The sequence below is a fragment of the Geospiza fortis genome, unplaced genomic scaffold, assembly GCF_000277835.1.
Source record: "Geospiza fortis unplaced genomic scaffold, GeoFor_1.0 scaffold195, whole genome shotgun sequence".
Classification (NCBI taxonomy): domain Eukaryota; kingdom Metazoa; phylum Chordata; class Aves; order Passeriformes; family Thraupidae; genus Geospiza; species Geospiza fortis.
In genome coordinates, this window is record NW_005054324.1 from 3,032,251 (window position 1) to 3,054,963 (window position 22,713).

At 37.3% G+C, this 22,713-nt stretch overlaps 1 protein-coding gene across 1 annotated transcript in view; it reads left to right on the top strand.

Moving 5' to 3' along the window:
- The window catches only part of CPED1 (cadherin like and PC-esterase domain containing 1), a 145,838-nt gene that overhangs the window by 50,670 nt on the left and 72,455 nt on the right, over positions 1–22,713 (top strand). Inside the window, 7 exon segments of the mRNA XM_031056942.1 lie at positions 10,011–10,153; positions 11,532–11,604; positions 13,162–13,329; positions 14,266–14,370; positions 15,389–15,558; positions 21,509–21,576; positions 21,898–21,942. Of these exon segments, the coding sequence (XP_030912802.1) occupies positions 10,011–10,153; positions 11,532–11,604; positions 13,162–13,329; positions 14,266–14,370; positions 15,389–15,558; positions 21,509–21,576; positions 21,898–21,942 (772 nt within the window).

The window sequence follows — 22,713 nt, forward strand, 5'->3', positions numbered from 1 at the left end:
ATGGGTGTGCTTTGTCCATGTAGCCTTCTTGGGGTAGGAGCAGGTCATAGCTTTGGATCAGTCTGATATCACTATGGTATCACTGTCAGGACTGTTGATGATATCAGCCATTTGGTTCTACAATTTTAGCTCTTGACAAGTGGAGTGCCTAGTTTAAGCTCATTATCTAATTCTAGTCATTGGAGAAACAGACACCTCTAGAGAACAAATCATCCCACTTAATTTAGACACCGGTTTTGGAATGAGTTTCCTGGTGAGAGTGTTTGTTTCCTTCTATGGGCCATGACATTCCTAGAGAACATGCCAAATTCTGGATTGCAAAATTAGGTGAGCTGAATCTACTTCTCTCTTCTCCCCCCCCACTTAAGCTATGGAAGCCCATGGAGATATATTACTTTGGCATGTATTTTCCTCCATTTACATTTATGAAGAGTAATGGTTACTTGCTTTCAAACCCTGGTATTCAGTTTTGGTTTATTTTTATTAGAATATCACAATATATGGCAGCATCACTGTTGCAGCTGAAGTAGGGACTACTTTAAAGGCTAGTAGTCATTAGTAATTGTTATATGGCTCTGGAAAACAATTCCCACTGAGGGAAGTCTGCTGAACAGAGTTCCAGCCACCATTTACAGAGCACTTTGGCAGCTGAAGAAGCAATAAAGATGATAGATGGAAGTAGCAGTGCATCTACAGTGGTTCCAATCTGTTTACTGCTGTTGTGGCATTATGCCTTTCCATAGCTTCAGACAAACTCATCAAAATTGTGAAAAATACAAAAAAGATAGGCACCACTTGTGAAAGGAAGCACATTTGTAATGATGTAGACATTGAAATGCAAATTAACAAAATGATGGAAAATGGGGCATGTAAGGCTGCCTCTCAGCACAGTCTGCCCTGTAAAGAACATGGAAGGGGATGGGGAGCTTCCAGAAGGGAGATACTGGGAATTCATAGAGTGGCTAGGAAGCACTGCTGGAAAAATCATATAGAGAGTCTGTCCTTGATGCAGAGCAAACAGGCAGGTCACCCACCAGAAAATACTTGGGAAAAGGCAAATTCAGCCATTAATATCCTTTGTTAAGGGATTTTGTCAAGTTTCTCAAAAACTTCATTAAGCCCTTCATCACTTTCCAGTGTGACATACAATGCCAGGAGAGTAACCTCTCCCAAAGTAGCCAGTGGAGCAATGCATGCTGTACCAGCCAAGAAGCCTGGTCCTGAAAGCTCCTAAACTTCCAAGGTTCTGCCAGCTCTATTGTACAGGATAGAAATTGCCACGTTTTGAAGCTTCAGCACGTCAATAGTCTGTACAGACAGAATCTTCAAGACCCGTTTTTCCAGTGATTGACAGAATACTCACTGGGTTCTCGACATGCCTAGAGGGGAGACTTTAGTCTGGAAAAATTTGCCAGTGTTTTTCCACAACAGACTGAGTTTTGTTTTGTTTTGTTTTGCTTTGTTTTTTTAATGCAGAGATGAGAATCATTTTGATTATCTGTTTTCAGTAATGTTGTACCATAATTTAGAGATCTCCTCAGTGTGTATAGACCTCTGGTCAGGAAATTTTTTTCTCATACCAGTATAATTACAACAGTTTTAATGAGAAATTAATCCACATTTGTGGTTAACTTAGTTATGCTGTCACAAATTCAGTATGTTAAGTATGTTTAAAATTTGATCTCCCATGTACAACAATGCCTTATGGTTGCTAGGAGTTACTAGAATGTGGGATATATGAAAGAGATTTAAAAAAAACCCTGGAGATGGGATAGCTATATGATATCAATAATTGAGAGAAACTGTGTAAAGAAAAAAACAGGAGTTTCATAAAAGACTACTGCATTCCCCACAGCCTTTTTGTTAGTAAACTATTGTAAATTATTTTTTGCAATGCATATTTGCTTTTTATAGTCATAGTGGCATGACTTCAGAATAATTTCTTGAATAAGCATTGGTCAAATGGCAGTTCAGGAAGAGTTCAAGTGTGTTTTGCTCACCAGCTGCCAGGTTTTCTCTGGATTATACATATTTTAGTATTTCATTTCAGAAAGCAAAATAAGGTAAATCCTGAGCTGGCATGAGGATTTTGTGTGCAGTCAAGGGGTAACAGAAGTGCAACTCGAAATTTGGACCCAGCATGGGAAGATGCAAGAGATGCAGGGGAGAGAATGGATTTCTGTCACACAGATGTTTAGACATGAGACTTGTGTAATAGCCCAATTTCTTTGAGGAGAATTAGAAACTGCTTATTTAGACTATCTGTGTGTTGAAAAGTTATTAATAAAATCGAAGCTTTGTATTTTGCATATTGTACCAATTAAAGGAAGGGTCTCTGTCAATGTATTCAATAATTCCTTTTGTGTTAATTGACATTATGTATGTGCATTAAGAAGAATGCTGACCCCTAATATTTATTTCTTTTGTAGAAGCTAGTGTGCAAATCAGTAATTTATGATTAATTATTTCAAGGTTTAACACACTGTGAACTTCTTCCTTTGCCCTGCCATTAACCTTTCCCCACCTGATCCAGTGCTTTATGAAGGGATGCACTTTTGTAGACAGAGGTACACATCCTGCATCATCAGGGGAGGCTCTTCTGTGCTGTCAGCAACTTCTCATGGCCCCTGCTATGGCTCATCATCCTTTTGCTTATCCAAAATAGACAGGTGCCTCCTGGACTTGAGTTTCTTGACTGGTGTTCTTGCATAACCCTCGATGTGCTCAGATGAAACTCTGTTCTTAAGTAATTTTCCAGTTGTGAAGTGCAGTATAATTTATTAAAGCAGTTTGCTATTAAGCTTGCTGTGGTATGAAGCACTATAACTGAAACTCTCTTAGTGTATTAAGCATTTGGAAACTTGAGTAAAGAAGTTTTTTTTTTCCTACTTAACATGCATGCAAATAAAACTAGACCCTCATCTTGACAGGAAATCCATCTCTTAATATGACGTGGCAGTCTGGCTTAGAGCCGAGCATGGTGGAAATTAAGTTACAGTATTGCCCTCAAGTGCCCAGCTTTGGTACTACTTGAAGTATCACCCACACATATTTAAAGTGAGATAGACTGCAAACATACACACAGAGAAAGAGCAAAGATAAGAGTTGCTTGCAAACAGCAGAGAGACTTGGTATTTTTTTTCCTTTATTTTACGGTTTTGGGGGGTGGGGTGGGGGTTTTTTGTTTGTTTTTTAAATTTTTTTGAATTTAATATTACTGCCTTTTCACTTACAGAAGCAAACACAAAAGAAAAATTACCATTCATTCTTAATCAATTAGATTGCACATTTACTTGGGACTAAAATAAAATTCACTTATTTTTTTCTGTTAGAATGCTGTAATGCTCTTCTTCCTGGGAGACTGGACATAATATAATGCCATCTCTGTTTTCTTTCCTCGTGGTATAATTTCTCTTTTCACTGATGTAAGAATGGAAGTCAGTCTGGACTGGGGAGATCAAAGACATGCTTAGTCTGACACTCCATTTGTGGCAGTCAAGAGAGTATCATGAAACTCTGTAACAGGACAAACATAAAGTGGTAGTGATCCCTAGACAGACTATATTAATTTCTGGTAACCTTCAGGGTTAGAAACACAAAACTGGAAGTGGAATATATATCTTGATGTTTAATAAGCTCCAGTGGGCTTTTATGCATGCAATTCTCTACTAGATTTTTAAATTCATGATTGCTTTTGATCTTAGCAATGTCTTCGAGCAATGATACTGTACAGATTATATACGTGTTGCTTAGGAAAGAGTATTTGTTTGCTTTAAAACTTAAGCAAAGTCAAATATGACTTGATTTCATATTCTTAATTATTGTCTTAAAAGAAAGAATAAAAAATCCTTCCTTCTTTGTCTTCCTCATCTGTGTCAACCTGTCATGCAGTGCACAAACAAAATTCTTTCTGGAGTTCTTTTCTTCTTTTCTCATTCTGAACATCCCTATTTAGCTAAGTAAGAGCTTGAGAATAATTGTCCTCTACAACATGTGGATATGTCATAAGTTTTTCCACTATTATCCTGGCCCTTAGCTGTCTGGTGTTTTTCTAGTTCATATATGCTCTTGCCTTGGCTGTTCAATCCAGTCAGCTCTGTAAGCATGACCTTCTGTGGCTTCCAGCTTTCCTAGACCTGCCTCCTACCACCCTGACTCTTCTCATTCTTCCTTTTTTTGAATTCCAGCTTCCCTTAGTAAAGATGATACGCTTTTGGTCCTCACAGCAACCTGGGAAATACTGTTAGTAAATCACCTTTACTTTCCCACTAATAAGTCAGAGCTGAATTGGGAAACCATTCTTGGTTCAGACTCAGCCAAAAAACCTAATTTCATGGTTGCTGAAGCTGGTGAGTGGCTTTTTGCTTTTGGACTTAGTCTTAGGAGCAAGGAGTCTTAGAGAAAAGGAACCTTTCTCAGATGGCCTTTTCTTCTCCATGTAATTAAGTTATGAAAGTGTTAAGGGGTAAGATGTTGGGTTTTTTCTGAATAATTTTTTTTCTGGACAATTTAATATCATCTTTTTAAAAATCATATGTAATGAAAAATATATACAGAACTGGGAAATCTATTGTAAAAAATAGTTGGACACTAATGTGATTTTCCCTTTCATCAAGTGCCATGTTAGACCTGCAGAGAAAGGGCACATCCTAACAATAAATCAGGAGTGGAATAAACAGATCCACCTGAAGCTAATGCAATAAGCTTATGATAAATTACTGAACTGTTTTCTTTGTGTTTTATTCTGGAACCATTTGTACCTGATTCATGGGTGCATTTTTCTCCCTTTACATGGCCTTTGACTATTTTTATATGCTCTGGTCAGCGGAAAGGTCCACCTGTGCTAGCAGAAAGTATATGAAATAGCTTCATTGCTAAGTATGCGTCTTCCTGGCCTTCTGAGTGGAATTAGTTTTTATTCTTGCAGACATGTTAGATATCTAGATACTTCCATACATATAATCAAGGAGATTCTTGTTTGTGTGTAAACCAGTATTTTTATACCTATGAACAACTACTTACACCCAAAAGTATTTGGAAGAAATTTCACCAAAGACAGACTCAGTAAGAAGAATGGATGTGCAAAAGCGAACTGAGACAATAGCGTCTATGTTGAAAGTTTTTAGAAATTTATTGAATTTATTCAAGCATTTTCAAGAAGAGGCAATTACTGTAAGACCTTGACAGCCTGAAGATCCAGCTGATCAGGACTGCAACACGTCCAGTGCACAGCAGAACAGTCTGGAGAGTATGCCCTTTGCTACTTCAAAAAGAGTAATTTCTGGAAACCAGAGGTCATGCTTTTACCCCTCAGACATAAACTTTACTTTCAACTCTTATCCTGATAACTTTGTCTGCCATGTCATTTTGAAGGCTACTACTAGGAACCAGTAAGGTCTTTCAAAATCGATTCACGAATACTGTAAAGTAGGATGTTCTAAATGCCAAAATGTAAACCTCAAAATTGCATTGAATTTTTCAGTATTGGTCTCTTTTCTTCTACCTCCTTCCCTCTGAGGTAGGTTCAGAGCTCATCTATGCCCCCGAAAGGCAAATTTTCATGCTCCTTTTCTGTTATTTTCCAAGCCAACTACTTTGTTCCAAAAGTCACTTTGTAATTTCCTGGTTACTGTTTAACCTTGCTGATGGTTGCATTCCTCTGTATCATGGTTAGGTGTCAAACATCATCCCAGACAGTTCTGCATATTCCAGGCACACAGGTGGTGGTGTCCATGGGACGCTGTGTGAGCACTCCAGTGATAGATCTCCTGTCTGTCTTCAGTGTCTCACTTAGATTCTCCAGGGGAGCCAAGCAGTTTCGTCCTGTCTGTCTTCAGTGTCTCAGATTCTCCAGGGGAGCCAAGCAGTTTCAGATTGCAATTAATGTCACTGTTTTGAGACATCTGCTTTAGGATGGCATAAATTATGCTCTTCAATCATCTGTTTTCTGCAGTGAGGTGTAAAGGGAACCTAGACATTTAGCTTGTACATAGACATAAGCTGTGCAGTCTTGTAGTGTGGGATTCCTCGACAATATTGGCACCTCAGAGAATTTTCTTCAAGTGAGCTGTGTTTCTGAACACCTGTTACAATCAGGAGAGAGCTAATGAGTGCAGTCAATAAAGGAAGGTATTCTAAGTTTGCATTTATGGCCATTCCCAATGTTAGATAAGGAAAATCTTTCTTGTTTGCTTCATCAGGAGGCAAGATTGTTTAGGATTGAGCTAGAAGGCAGTCTCAGAACGATCAGTACAATTTGGTTTTATACTTTTTCTCAAGGAAATCTTCAGATGACCATTCAGGTAACTGCCCCAGGCTGCCCCAGCAGCTCTCCTGAGAAACTAATTTGCACAAAAATTGCCTGAGGAAAATCTTGAGGGAATTACTACAGTCATCATAACTTTCATCCCAGTGAGTGCCACACTCTTCCACTCTTCAGGCTCCATGGCTCTATGCATGAAGTCTGCAAATCAGAATTCCTTTGTCAATTAAATGGAATTTTTTCAATGTGTCAGACCTTTACCTGATGATTCAGTGTGTTTTTGAGGAGCCAGAGGGATCTATGTTGTTGAGATTATAAGGCTAATTTTAATGACTGCAGATTTTAAAAACTAGATGTCAAAATGGATAAAAGAAAAAGCATCATAAAATTAATATTGAGTCGGCCTTCTTTTTCCCCAGTGGCTTTTCCTAAAGCAAGAAGTTATTGGGCAGTGAAAGGTCAATGAGTTTAAATTAATCTGAAGAGTATTTCTAGTTCAGTCTGCCTTTAGAGAAAATGTATACTTGATCCATGTAACTTGACTGCATTTGCACACTTCTTTAAGGCATTACGTGAATATTTGGTACATACCTCCAACTGTATGAGCCCAGGATTTGGGTGAACACCTTCGAGCTTCTGAGAAATCTTGCAGTTCTGTGTATAATGGTGTCATTGTATAAAATAAATATGCATGTCTGCATTTAGTCTTACAGCATACTAAAATTTAAACCCTATTCCTCTGATTAAAAATTTGCCAGCCAGAGGTCAGCTTTCTCCCAGAACAGGTTCCTGTAATTGCCAGCAGTATTTCCTACTCTGTCCTCTTTAAATTGTTCAATGCTTCTGTTAATCACACTCTACCAATGGTGAGCGTGCATTTTGCTGGACAGGCAGTCTATTTCCTCTGAAAGGGAGAGGATCAGCATCAGTGGTGGTCACTTGAAGAAACCTTTAGCTCTTTAGTATTTTGCAGTTGAACACAGATATTGATATACTTTTATTCACTCAAAAGAACCTGAGGTTGCTGTAGATTTTCACACATTATCAGCCTTAATCCATATGCTTTAAATTTTTCCTATCTGTTGATGTAAATCATGTGGAATCTTTTGAAGTCAAACCTAATCTAAACTTGTTTAAATAGGATTTTTTAATGAATTGGAATTTAGCCTGAAGTATTCATCTCATCTCTATTGGTCCTGAACCAGGCTGACTAAATATTTATTTTCAGCCATTGGCTTAGAATAAACATTGGTTTAAAACCTGATATCCTCTAATGAGAACCTGTTGAGCAATGTTTCTTTTCTAGGCTGGCTAAGGAGAGCTGTAACTAAAATGCAGTTTCTTGGAGATGCCAATTTTATTTTAATGCCTGTTTCGATGGCAACAGTTGACGATTAATAACCATCAGCATGCTCTGAGTACCAGCAGGGCAAGCCAGCCTGTCTTCATCAGTTGTTACTAGAAATGTAAGCATTATGTATCCTTTGAGTTTATGTACTTGGAAATTGATTGATTGTGAGAGAGATGAGCTAATGGTGCTCTTGCTCTTCCTTCCACTAATCCTCGTCTCTCTTTATTAAACTCTTCAACTCCCAACTCCTTGTGCCCCCTGTGCAGCACAATAGCACATCTTCCCACTTAGTCCTTCAATTCCACTGGGGGTTTAGGAAGTTAGTTACTCTGTGCAAGCCACAGTAGTGGGAATGTAAGCTGTGTGCTGAATCTGGCAGAAGTGCTGGAAATCATTGCAAAATTGAGCTAAAGAGCCACCTTGGCGAGATGGGCCTTCATTTTAATTTTTAAATTTATTTAACATGAAGGGAATTAACTGTTTTTGTCCTGATCAAGGAACTAACCACTTTGGAGAGATGAGCCTTCATTTTAACTTTTTTCTTTATTCACATGAACAGTTTAATTAACTGGTTTTGTCCTGAACAAGGAACTGAAGTGGAACAATTTCCCTTGGAGATGAATCTGAATCAGAACTGATCTGAAAAATGTAAAGCTTCTTGTTCTTAATCTTTGTACCACTCTGTGGGAGAAACACAGCTTTGGTGGTCTTAGGCTTTGGGAAACAAGGACTCCTTCTCAGCCTGTTTTGGAGATGAAATAGACTGTGATGTGAGCAGCTGCATAGTCTCTAAATAATGCATCTGGGGCTGCTTTGCCCCACAGGCTCATGGAACTGCAGTACACATGGAAAACATTCTACAGTATAGAAATAGAGTGTCATTTAATTCAAGATTTCAGCATCATGCAAATATCCAAAAACAGAGTTAAGGCTATGCATACAACCTTTGCTTCACCAATTCCTGCAGTCAGAATTTTAATTTTATAACTTCAGCCATATATATTGTTGTCATTTTTTTCCCTACTGGCATTTCAAATAGCTTTACTCAAAAGATGAAATAAAGTCACAGACACTATATACCTTCAGCACAGCTCTGTGCATGGGTCACCATTCTTTAAGTCAGTAAAACTTGGAAAGGCAATCACTTGTTGAAATAAAAACAGAGGTGATAAGAACAGGAAGGCAAACTGACCAAATTCCTACTCTTCAATTATTTACCAGCACAACTGGATGGAGTTAGTGAAACGGAAGAGAGCAAAAGCAAAGGAGTATCAATGTTAGCTGCATATTCAAGTATCTCCCATGGCTGGCTGTAAGCAATGTTACAGTATTTTTTAAAAAGGAAATTGAAAAGTGCTGATTACATTTAACTGCAATATGCTACCTGAAGAAACCGAAAACCATTCATCTGTGCCAGTGCTGACCAGTATGCTTGAAAGTATTTATGCTCAGAAGGGGAGATTCCAAACTTTCTAGAAAATACTGTGGACTAGGGTGTAGGAAGTAAGCTCTAAGGTCTGGTGTCAGCACATCATAGCACATCACCAGGAGCTAGTGTTGTATGCAGAGATCCTTACTGGGTCTATTCCTGTTCAGCATCTTTGTTAAATGTCTGGATGATTGGGCAGAGGGTATACTCAGCCCAATGATAACTCTGATGGAAATATGGTTCAAAGGCAGCCCCTTTCTTAGCACCAAGCACTCTGATACTACAAAACCTGCCTATGTCCTGCTCTTCACTGGGTCTCTGTGCTGCTCCAGTTGTTTCCCCGAATCTCTATCTGAAGTGATGATCAGGGTGAATTTGCATGAGTGATGAAAGCACCTGAGGACAGTACTGTGCAAGTCAGTAAATACGCCATTGGGAGGATTCATGAGTCCGAAAACCACAGAATATGCAGAGTTTGGTCAAAACACAGGCTGCACTGGCTGATCATTTTCCCAGCATCTTTCTTCTATACTCTGATTAAAGCTTCTTAACTGGGGATAAGGATTTGTAGTCAAGGTCCAGTGGGACAGCCCTTGGCACAGTATGTTGAGAGAAGGTTTTTAGTTTGCGTGCTATTACCCACTGATGAAGATACAAGTGGTGTTTTGAGGTCTTTTGCCTATAACCAGTGACAGCAAAAGGTTTTATCCAAGTTTAGCTTAGATTCTGAGCAATATTTTTGAAGCCATTCATACAGGTTTTGTTTCTGATATACTTATTTGTAAATAAAATGTCATTCTCTATTAGTGTGCTGTGTGGAGCTTTTAATTCCACTTTATTTTACAATTGAATAAGAATTGAAGATGATATTCCAAGGAAATTTTTATTTCTATCAGTCTTTTAATTTATGATTTTAAGCACTGTAAATTTACTGTAAATGCTCAAAAATATATGTATTCTTTTCACAGCTGCAAAGGTTTTTTGAGATATTCTTCAGAAACAGTTCTCCCCAACAAGCCTTCAACAACATGAAGGAGGCTATAAACAAACTTCTACTTATAACTGAGGTCTTCAGCAAATCATCTGCCTCAGGACCAAATTCTTTCAATCAGTAAGTGACTTGCAGTAGTCATTGTAATGCTAGTGTCAAGATAGCTCCTTAGAAGAGAATAAAAATTGCAGAAGGTATAAGAATCTTAAAATAAAAAATTCCCATCTATTTAATACTTCTTTATAAAGTAAGGACATGCTGTGTTTAAGGAGTACAACTCTTCAATATCCACAGTGTTTCTAGTTTGTGGAAAGGTTACGATGAATGCTTAGGACCAGATGCTGTCCTAATGAAGTGTTTCAGGCAGCATAAATGAACAGAAATCACTCACAATTGGGCTAGTCCTAACATCCATAAAGCTGTATTTCCTTTCAGTGAGCATTCTGTCATATGTCAAATATTTAATGCTAGAATAGCCCAGATTGTTCAGAGCTGGCTCTAGCAAGCAATCTGAACAAGAGACACTGTAAAACACTTTATAAAGGGTATGCTATGAAATATACCTAGGCACCAAGTCACATTTCTGTGTGTAATCACTACTATTAGTGTTATAATTCTTACACATAAATCAACCTCAATTATGTAATATTTTTACTAAATAAATTATTATTTGTTCCATCTCTATATGTTATGTCCCATCTCTGACATTTTTATGATAAGTACTAAATAAGTTGCTATTTACTAAATTTATGTGTTTAAGCTATTTTGAGAACCAGGTGTTTTAGTAGCAGTAATGTTAAGCTCATTATTTGACTTACACAAGTTGGGAATAAAGCTTACATTGTGAGTGGAGAGGGTAGCAAAGAGGGGAGGAGTGTAATGGGGATGAAGCTATTTTGACAGTGGTCCAAAATCCCTTTTTTACCAATGAAATGGACTCTCTTGTTTGTGTAACACAAGACCTGCTTATAACTCCTGGTCCATGCCTCCAAACATCCCCAGAGCTGCAGCAGACCTCTTTGCTCAACTGAGCCCGGAGTGTTTCAACATCTCTTCCCCTCCAAATATCTTCAAAGCTTTTGCAGGACCTCATTCACTCTCTTCCAAAGGCATTTTTTCCTTCAGCATAATTCACCTCCCTCTATGTCAAACATTAAAACCACTTTTATATAGCACTATTTTCATCATCTTACAATCTGATTCCTTCTGTATTTAATGCTGCTGACTCTTAGAAATTTATTTCGTCTGTATCACATGTTGTTTCTTGACCTATGTGTGTATATTTTCCTGCATATCTTCTCTGGACCTGTGTATGTATTGAATTTTACTGTGTACATGTGTACAGGGACATGGTTCAATTATGGGCTTGGTAGTGCTAGGTTTGTGATCGGAAACAATTACCTTAAAGGTCTTTTCCAGCCTAAATTATTCTATGATTCTGTATTTCACAACAGTACCTACTCTCACTGAAACGGGTTCCTTTTATGTTGTATTTCAGATGCAGCCAATGTTTTCAGATGCTAACCTTTGACATTGGATTCAGCATGTCCATACACCCAGTAGTTCTTAAGGTGAGAAAATTGCACAAATTACTGCTTCACTCAACAAAATTACACCAAGAACACAGCAGAAAAACCTCTTTGATAGGTACCCTCTAATGTCTAAGAAATGTACCAACACTTTAATATTATTTTGGCTGATTGTGAAGAGTTTCTGTAGAAGAAACCAGTTTTTAAGAGTCAGAGTTCCTATGATGAAATTCACCAGACCATCAAAATGTGCAAACTTCTCAGTTTACATTAAAAGATTAACTATTACCCCAAATGAATATCAGTGAAACAAAATCCATAGGAAGCACTGCATGAAAGTGGAATTAGGTTTTAAATGTGACAGACCAAAGATGAATGGAGGAAATTAAAAAAAACACAACTGGCTTTTAAGACGAATTAAAGTTCTCCATAAATTGGATTGTACTTTTTCATTTCATTACCTACTTTGACCTCCACTGTGCTGCCTTCTTCCTGGATGATCCCCAAGGCCCTTAAAATCAGGGAAATGAGACCTGTGACAGTTTTTGTACCACTCCTGCCTCAGAACAACCTGTCCTGAAGCAATTATAATGCTTTCCAGCTGTTCTCATTACCTCATGTATACACATGAATATGTATATGCCTAGGTATGTAAAATGTTTCTTTATATCTATGATATACAAATATTAACAAAAAATTGTTAATATATCCCCACTTAAAATCTGTTCAAGTGTCTAGTAATAACAGAGTAGTCAATCTCTGCATTCTTCAGAAAAAAATCCTTTAAATACATAGGAAAAATGCACATATGAGAGGAAGTTTGCAGAATTTAAGAAGTCCATGAAGATAATATTTTTAATTAGTCTAAGAAGACTTATTTAGCTGGTATAAGAAATGTGGTATGTCATAACAACTTGATAATTGTATACCAGGGTGTAAAAAAATTATCCCAAAAGAGCTTAAAAAATAAAACATAACCTTTGCCTTCCTGTATAGAAGTTTCAACTATTATCCGTTACCCATAAGTTTATAGTAAATCAGTAGGACTTAGTATTTTCTTCTGAAAAAACAAATGTCTCTAGAAAATAGCTGTTGATAATTAATGCGACATTGACTTTGAATATTATACCTTGTAATTTATATTGTGCACAAAACCTATTCATACTGGTGCTATATTTGTGTTTATGAATGTTTTAGTCATATTTCATAAAAAGTGAATTTGTTAATTGTGTTTATATATTGTAAAACTTATACTTTCTTCCGTACTAACAGATGTTCTGTAGTAATCCTTAGCAATGAGTTTTTCATGAGTTATATTAGCATATAATCTGATATTTTATATTTTTAATCAAATTTCCAATCAAATACGGTAAGAAATGTTCACACGTGTCTGCAATACTGCACTCTGTCCGCTGGAGTGCAGCAAACATTGAGGTATGGAGTTGTGACAGACGATGTGGCACAGCATTTGCTGTTTTATAATTCTGTCAGTTTGTGTTGTTATTGCCTTTTTTTAAAGTTCCAGTTTAGTATTTATTGCTATGAGAAGACTGGACTTTTTATTTAAGCTGTACATTTTCATATTTTTTTTTCCAACAGGTGCATGAAAACTTTGACTTCCAAGTTGAGAATGAATCGACTACTCAGGACCAAATTTCCAAAGAACTTCTTTTTGAAGATACATTTAAATTTCTCCTATCTAATGAATCCTCAACATCCAGTTTTGTAGAAGCTTTGCAAAAAATATATGAGTCATCTGTGAGCAAGGTAGTTCATTCCAACTTTTTTGTATTAGTATTTGAAAATATTTAATTCTAAATTGTGTGCTTCTGAAATTGGTGGTGCCAACTTATAGAATGGAGGATTTATTTAATCAGAACCATCTTTTATTGTATTCTGTGGAGTAAAACTGTTATTATATTGAACAACTTAATTTTTTTGTAAAAATTCTACTCTCAAATTACGTAATTTTCAAAAATACTGTGATTTAATTATATATTTGAAGCCTTGAAAATAATTTTCCCACTATTTTTTTAAATGGTATTTTTTTAATATAAAGATTTGTGTATTTTCACAATTTCATCCAGAACTGGTTAACTCATACATAGAAATCCATGAGCATCAGAATTAAATTTTGTTTCTTACAACTTTGTGTCTTAATGCAAGATCCAGTTCCAGATTTTTTTTTTTTTTGCATTTATAGAATCTGCATAAATTTTACTTCATTAGTGAAAACCATTTCTCACAAGCAGAGATCTCTTTCAGCAGTATTTCTCTCAGTCTGGGAACTTTTAAGGATGCCTTTGTGAGAAGTCTCTTGCTTGAAAGAGTTACAGGGACTAAATTATCCAGGCAACTTCTGCCTCTTGGACAGATCGGCTAAAACAGGGTCATGGGTTCTAAATTTATGTCAGGATAAAGTAGAAAGCTGCAGATATCAAGACAGGCTGTGATATGGTTATACAGCCCATGTTCCAGAGACCAGTAGTTTCTGTGGGTTCATTTCTAGACAAAGCCAGGGCACAGTCTGCTTTATTCTAGACTGAAAAATGGGATGTGCTATCTAGGAGCTAGCTGGCTGAGGTTAGGGCTGGTGGAGAGCTGCTTAACTTGTTTCTATGATCAGTGAAGGGATTGGGGTCTAATGAAAGCACATTGCTTTTCATGTGATTTCACCAGAACATGCTGCCCTTTCCTTCCCAGGATGAAACATACAACAGAGAAGATGGACAATGTTTCTCTTTGGAAGAGATAAATTCAATGACTACTTTCATAAAGGAGCTGAAGAGTCTTGGACAATTCGAGCTGGTAAAATAAACAGGGTTTTGTTTTTTTGGATATATATTTTACGTAAATCTCTTAACATTTCTCTTTCATTACCATTCTCTGCTGTCTCTGGCACATGTAATTAGGCTGGACGGGCAGGAAAGCAAGAAGATAGAGGTAACACTGATTTTACTTTGGTGGATCATTTGAATTTAATTTAAAATAAAGAAATAGAACAGAATATTTGAGCTGAGCTTCCACTGAACAGGACAGCTAAAGCAGAAACAGAGACCAGGAAATAGAAGGAAAGGAAAAGAAGGAGAACCATGTAAATGACTAATGAGGTGGTAAGAAAATAGAATGACAATGAAGCAAGATCAGGAGTGAGTGGACAGACTAGAGAAAGTACAGTACTGAGATCATGATCAGAGAGTAGATATAGATGAAAGTGGCAAAAAAAAAAAGCAGGTGAAATATGTTCTTCATGCTTTGAGTCCATTTTTGGAGAAGAACATAGATGGAGGAATAAAACAGTGTCTGTGAATAGGCACAGTTAATGAGGGAAATGGTGAGTATTCAGAAAATAAAGGATTTGCAACTGAGTCTGTTGTTCAGAAAGTTTGTATGATATCAGGATTTCTATGAGACTTCCTGGATGAGTATTAGGGATGGAGACTGATGACACTTTCTGAAGAAGCATTGAGTCTAATAGATCTGGAATTGGTAGAATCATCTGTGTTGGAAGGGGCTCAGAAGGATCATCAAGTCCAATTCTTAAGTGAATGGCCAATACAGGGATTGAGCCTGTAACATAGCTTCATTCTCTGACCAACTGAGCTAACCTCAGGGCCAGTTCAGAGGCAGAGGAGATCAACTTCCACGTCAATACTAATCCTGATTTGCAAGGCTGGGCATGGCAGTCCTTTTCTAAGTATGTAGGAAAGAGTATTAATATATAACCAGCCCTATGCTGTATATACTGTCTTCTGATCATTTTTCACATCTTTGCACTCCACAAATATCATACTGTGTTGTCTCAAATCAGTGTCTCTCTTCTCAGCTTTTCCCTTCTTCTGCACCCAAGATCCAAATGTTGCTGCATGACCTCTATCGAATGGTAGACCCAATGAGGCGGCTTAGTTCAGTCCTGACTGTGCATTGGTTGCTGTCCAGTGTCCTTCAACAGTTCCAGTTCATGAATAAAGAGGCACATACAAATCTTTCAGAGTGGTAAGATAACTATTATCTATTTTGAAGGTAGTTTCTCAAGTTATATAATTGGAATATCTCCAGTGAGCATCATAAAACTTAATCCTTCAGTAGATGTATGTGTACTTGCGACCCTTGCGATGAAGGTCAATCATCCCATATGGAGCCCTGACAGCCATTCTGCCATCAGAACTGTAGCTAGGCTCCTAAATAGAACAGGTTTTTCTTCTCTATCTAATATGAAGGACTCTGGATTGAAAATTAATTGGAACTATGGTACATTTTTAAAAGAAAGATTAATTAAGTACATTATTTTTCTAAACAACTGTAAACTCTAAATTAGGAGCATTTCCCAGGGTTAAGACTGTCTTAATTTATGCACCAATTAAAAGCAAAACTGTACAGAAAACATAAAATTTCAGGTGAAGATTTTTCCAAAATAATTAATAATTTTGATTGGCTCCAAATTTTCTGTCCAACAAAAGACAGGTCAGAAAGCATAGTACTCTGAGAACATAATTTTAACTCCTTGCAAAAAGATGGAAAGAATGCTGTAATGACAAGATTAGATCCACTGAACTTTTGGCAAGAAATTTTAGCTTTCGTGAGGAGAGAAAGAGGAAAGGAATAACAGAACAAGGAAAGAAGGAAGGAAGGAAGGAAGGAAGGAAGGAAGGAAGGAAGGAAGGAAGGAAGGAAGGAAGGAAGGAAGGAAGGAAGGAAGGAAGGAAGGAAGGAAGGAAGGAAGGAAGGAAGGAAGGAAGGAAGGAAGGGAGGGAGGGAGGGAGGGAGGAAGGAAGGAAGGAAGGAAGGAAGGAAGGAAGGAAGGAAGGAAGGAAGGAAGGAAGGAAGGAAGGAAGGAAGGAAGGAAGGAAGGAAGGAAGGAGTAAGCATAGTATACTGTATGTTTAGTATAAAATTTTTCAAAATGTGTTTTCTGTTTTCATTATCTCTTAGCTAATGATGTTTCATATACATGTATGCCATACTGACTACTGACATTTATTACAAATGTCAAAATTTATTACTGACATTTGTTACAAACAAGGACTTGGGAACAGAGGCACATTAGACAATGTGTATGTTCCATCCCACTAAGTCACAAGATGAATGTGTGTATGATATTAGTACATATGTTTTGCTGGGAGAATGCTGCAGTGAATATATAAGGCATCTGTAAGATTTAAGTTTTAATTTAGTTCCTCATTGAACTGGGCAAATTTCAGCAAATCAATAATTATCTGTATGTTTTTTGTTTGCTGTAAAGGGGAGCTTATACTTTATCACTGTACTAGGTATCTGTTTATTAGAGTTTTAAATATACACAGTTCCATGAAAGTGCTAAATTATTGTTATTACTGCCGACCACTCTGATCTCTCCCTGTGAGAAGTCAAAGATGCAGCTGCTTGCATTCATATATAAGCCCTTGCCCTTTTGCAGAAATATTTAGGTTTGCATATCAAAGCATACCAGCCTTTAGCAGCTTTCTGTTCTAATCTAAGCTGTGCCACTCACTCACTTTGAGCAAGCCCCTTGGCCTCTTTTTTCTCCTTCAAGCTCAACATTATTGTATGTGTATAAATATGTAGAAGTACCGTGACCTTTCTCTAGGGCATAGGCCAATCTGCTTCTTTGCTCTTTATTTTTCTGCAGTGGCTAAGCTAATAACACCTTTCTCTTCATTCACTGTATATAAAAACATGTCCTTTAACATTGCAAAATCAGAATCTTCCACTCCCTTAGCTACATGCATGTGAGGGTGATGCATGTGTCAGATATACATGTGATTATACTTAATTGCAAGGGAGAAAGAGCTTAGTTGTACTTACTCCCCAAACAACTCAGGTATGCATTCTCTTTAAGCCTTGAATAATCTTTTTTATTCCCTCCAGCTTTGATGAGTTTTTATATCAGACCATTTTCCCTGAATTTCTTCAGTTAAGGCCAGGCTGTTCAGTCAATTTATTTAACAGTTCTTATTTCTATGACTGTGGAAAACTGGTATTTCCATTTATCAAATCTAGTGATTGCATAACTGACTGTCCAAGCTGACAAGAAATATATGGGAAAAGTAATGACTTCTGACTGAGGTCTTGTAAAATTACTTCATTCACTGATCATGACTCTATAGGATGAAGGCAGGATATAAAGATGTTTCCTAGTCTACATACTTTAAATCATTTCATCTATACAACTAGTGTTGAAATCTTAAATGGTGTTAGTGAACCCGCTGAATTCCTTCCACAGGAGAAGTAAGAAGAACTCTAGAAACTCATCTCAATAATGAAATAATTACAGCCTGGGTGAAAATGACCACTTCAGATGTATAAGATATTACACCTAACCATGTACTCTGAAAAAAAAAAAATCAGCATTTTTTAATTGACTTTTTTCAACTCCACGCAGTTTATACTTGTGATATGAGTAGGACATACATAACTGCTGCTTTTTGGAATATGTGCAGTGAGTTGTCGTGGAAAGTACATTTGGCTATGTCAGATAGCATGGAAGAATCAGATTAGTGAGTAAAGCTAACTCTGTATCTGAAACAGACAAAAGCCTAAGCAGGCCAAAAAGCTGCAAATGGTTTTTTGAAATCAACTGATGTATTTAGAAAAGTGGTTCTAGCTTCTCATATGCCAGCCCTTTTTTAGTTCAAACTGGAAGCATCAGCCCTCAGACTGAATTTGGGCTGAAAATACTTTTTTGGAATTTAACTTGGTCATGTCAATTACCTGGGAAGTCTGAGAAATTAACATGTTTTGTACTATGGGACAGAAAAAGGCAATGACAAAGGAAGACAAGGCTAAGATCACTGACCTAGAATGGGAGTAGTGAGAGACAGAAGGAAGGAGAAATCGAGACAGTTGGATTAAGTGCCAGGAAATTAATCCCACTCTTGCATCTGAATTTTTTTATTTCACTTCTGAAAATTAGCACAAGGTATTTCATTTAAGGACCCAAATGCCCTCATGGAAACTGTGACTGAAGCCAAACAAACACTCTACAAAACAGAGAACTTATTTTGAAGAGAGAACTACATAACATCATCTAAAGAAAGAAAATTCATAACTCTACTGAATATTGAAATATGTCTCAACCTTGAGTTTATGACCCGTTAAAAGTTGCACCATTCACAACTAACATATCCATCAGAGACACCTAAAGTGACTAGTTTTTCTCTTTTTATATTTAAATCTTGTGAAATATTCTATTTATACATGTCCTTCATTGCTTATGTCTGATTGCATAGACAATCAGAGCTATATTCCTATTGCTACTATCAATCCTTTGCCTTTCTTGTTTGCTGAATCAGAGAGATTCCTAAAGAGCAGGCTCACAGTTAATAGTTTGGGATATACACACTGGGAATCTTCTGCAAGGTACATTTGATGAGCATGCACTCACAAAGGGTACTGACATACAGACATTAGTTTCTTTGGAACTAACTGCAAAGTGTGTAGGCAAAGAGGACCTCTGTACTTGACACCTCCAAGATACCTAGGTAAATATGGGGCCACTCAAACAGATCAAGGTCCTTTCTTGAGTAACAGCATGTGAAGGAAAGGAGTCTGCAAAGCCCTCTATATTAGGAGGAGTTTCATAACTTCATCATATCTCATCCTGCTGATTGCAAGGAGCTTGGACAAAGGAAAACTTCAATGTGCTGATGATTAAAAAGCTCAGGCTGCAGCAGAGATAAATCATTGAACCACAGAGTCATTAATATTGGAAAGGTTCCTCTCATCCTATCACTATGACGTGGGAGAATGACTCCACCTGGTACAGCCTTGTTTCAGGGAGTTGTAGAGAGCGATAAGGTCTCTCCTGAGTCTCTTGTTCTCCTGACTGAACACCCTCACCTCACTGAGCCACTCCTCATAAGGCTCATTGTGCTTCAGCCCCTTCCCCAGCTTCATTACCCTTCTCTGGACATGCTCCAGCACCTCAATGTCTTTCAGGTAGTGAGAAGCCAAAACGGAACATAAGATTCAAGGTGTGACCTCACCAGTGCTGAGTGCAGGGTGACAATCACTGCCCCGGTCCTGCTGGCCAAGTTATAATCTGAGTATCTTTCTCTAATATGATTTCCAAATATTACATTTTGCTACTCTGCTGTAATCAGATATAGTGATTATATGTCTCTTAAAGCTATCTGAAATTAATTGCAGTCTCTACAGATCTGAGATTCATACAGGTCATGCTGTTCCTTTATGAGCAGAGACCTTGCAGTTGTGGTGACTCTCCTGCTGCACTCCTGAGGTGTTCTCTGACTAAATCAAAGTCTGTAATTTTATAGAGTTAAGACATGTTGCTTTCACTGTAAAACAGGGTTTGGGACCAGGCAAGCAAAAAAGGAAGAGCAGAGAGAAGAAATTTATTTTGTTCAGGTGCCAGATGTAGAAAGCAAAGCAACACAGAGTCCTCAGGCAGGTGCAAAGGAGAGCTGCTTTATTGCAAAAACCAGGCCTTTTTAAGCAGCCAGGCCTTTATCAGTTACATAGTTTTAAATCATAACAAACATAATCCAACCAACCACCATACACTACGATGTAAACACATAATGGTTATATAACTTGTTTTTCTACCTCTAATTCAGCTGAGTCACTTTGGGATAGTCCTCTTCTACTTAGCTGAAGTAGCAGGCCTGAGCCATGATTTTACAAGGGTAAAAAGGCCTTTATTTTATAAGGCTTTACCTATATGGAACAGTATTTGACAGATGTTAGCTTTTACTTCCTTGACAAGCAGAAAGAGGGGTGCAAAATTACTTACAACTTGGAAAGCAAGCCCTCCTAGTGTTTGTTAAGTGTCTCCTTTGCAGTGGATAATGAATTTGCATGGATTTAGGGTGGTTGTCTAGACACTGCAAGCTCAGAACTACATTTTCCTGCACACACAGGTCTGCCAGCTGCTTCTTTCCTTATCTCCTTGAGATAATGCAAAAATTTGTTTTATCACTGGGCATTTTTTTTGTCACTGGACAGTTTACCTTTTTCCATGATTGACCTCAATACTGCTTTCAGAAGTTCCTATTGAAACATCAATGATGAATGATTGCACAGAACAGTACTGTGACTTCCCTTCCTTGGCACAGATAGTGGTTTTGTGTCCTTCAAACTCTGAACTACAATATCCAGGAACAAGCTGCATTATGAGAACTTCTAAAGGAAACACTCAGAAGAAAACCAGTGGAAGTGTCAAGAAATGCTGATGGACCTCCAGAAAGGTCTTATCAGCTAGAGGGTTAAAGAGAGGCCTACTCCCCTTTTTCTACAATGCCACCAAAATTCCACTTGAAAGAAAAAAATCTCCGGAGTTCACAGTATGCGCACCACTGACGTGTTGATTATTTGTTGCGAATTACTTGTCTTTTTTTCACAGAGATTTTACATATACACACACACACACACACACACACACACACACACACACACACACACACACACACACACACACAGAGGATTTGTTTTGAATTTGCAAACAAAGCAAAACACATAGAGGTTCCATTTTAGGGATTCATGCTAATGTCAGCACAGATAATCCCCTGGAGACATGCCTTCATTTTTATTTAATTCTTTTTGAACAAAGTTTAAATTTAATCTCAAGTATATGCAAAAAAAACCCCAAACAAACAAACAAACAAACTATTATAGAAGCAGTTAAGAGATATGGTTTATTTTCTCCTTGGCTACATCCACTCTTCCTTTTCCCAGCAATGCAACTATATTTCTTTTTATTCCTATTGATATGATGTGCTGCCATGTATTATGGAATGTGTGTTTTCTGTTACGTTCACTCAGGTAATATCTCTAATGCTGGGAATATGAATCCAGAAGGTTCATTTTTCTATGGAGAATACTAAAATACCATGTGCCCTGGGATACCATTTGGAAATTTTTTGCAAAATATTTCATTGTTTCTGTTCCTTCCATTCATGTAGAAATATGTCTGCTATTGAATTGACAGGCAGCTTTCTCAAGAAAATATGAGTCCCAAGCAGAATGTTCCTTCTGACTTCAGGAAGAATCATGAAGGTAAGGGTTCAGAGTGAGATAATTTATATGGTATGTTTTTCCTATCTGTATTATTTCTGATAACATGTGGATTTAGATCACATTGCCTTGCATTCCAGCTGAAAAGTCTTTGCTTACTGCATATAAAAAAGCAATTTCTTCCCTATCTTATGTAAGTTGCTACGTGGGGCCCATGAGCAGCATTTACAAACCTAAAGTGAAGATCTCACACTGTAAAGAATAAAAATACATGTCTTTTAAAAGTAAGATGGTTACTTCTCCAATAGGACTGTAATCAGAGAGAGAACATAAAATTATTAGCTGTTTCTGTTTATCTTTCAGCATTGCATTATTCCAGTAAGACTGGAGAAAGACAATGCAGTTATGGTAAGTAAAGGTCTTTCTAGAGCACAGAGGGGAAAAAAATTCTTGAAAAAATTTCTTGGGATTCTCTACATTATCTCTAAGTGAATAGAGTATTTGTAGGCTTTTACTGAGAAAAAAGGGATTTTTTAAGTATCAAGAATGTTTATACAAACTCAATAAATGGGCTGTTATGTTAAATAAGCCTAAAAACTAAAATTAAACTTTGCTGTATGTGCATATTAATGTGAGTATTCCAGAACTCATTGATCACTTGTCACATTTCAATAGACTTTTGCCCCCCCTCTTTCCAATAACCTCAGCATACATTTGTTCTTGTGGAAAAAACCTTTAAACTTGTCTGGAGTTTAATCAGCTTTGTTTTAAGCTTTGTCTTCAACTCAATAATGGAGTATTAAGGAGCTTCTTAAGAGATGAGGAGTTTTTCTAAAATATCTGCTTTTCAGAATATTTAAAGTACTTTTAAAGATCTGTAAAGATGTAAAATATTTTTTTTCAGTGGCAGCAATACTTGCTGTTACCTTCCTCATTCTCAAATTGTCTGAGGGGCATGTTTGTAAATGTGAAGCCATTGCTCTATGGTGGAAAGGTTTTGCTACCCACTGAGCCTCATGTCCCCTCAGCTGCTGATCTCATGCTGCCTCCAGGAACTGTTTGTTGTGCCAGATAGAGACCAGAAGTACTCCTGGGCTGGCTGAGTGGCATCACCACTCTAACTGCATGATCCTTTTATTTTAAAAATACCTAAATTAATTTTACTTTGACATTCCTCTT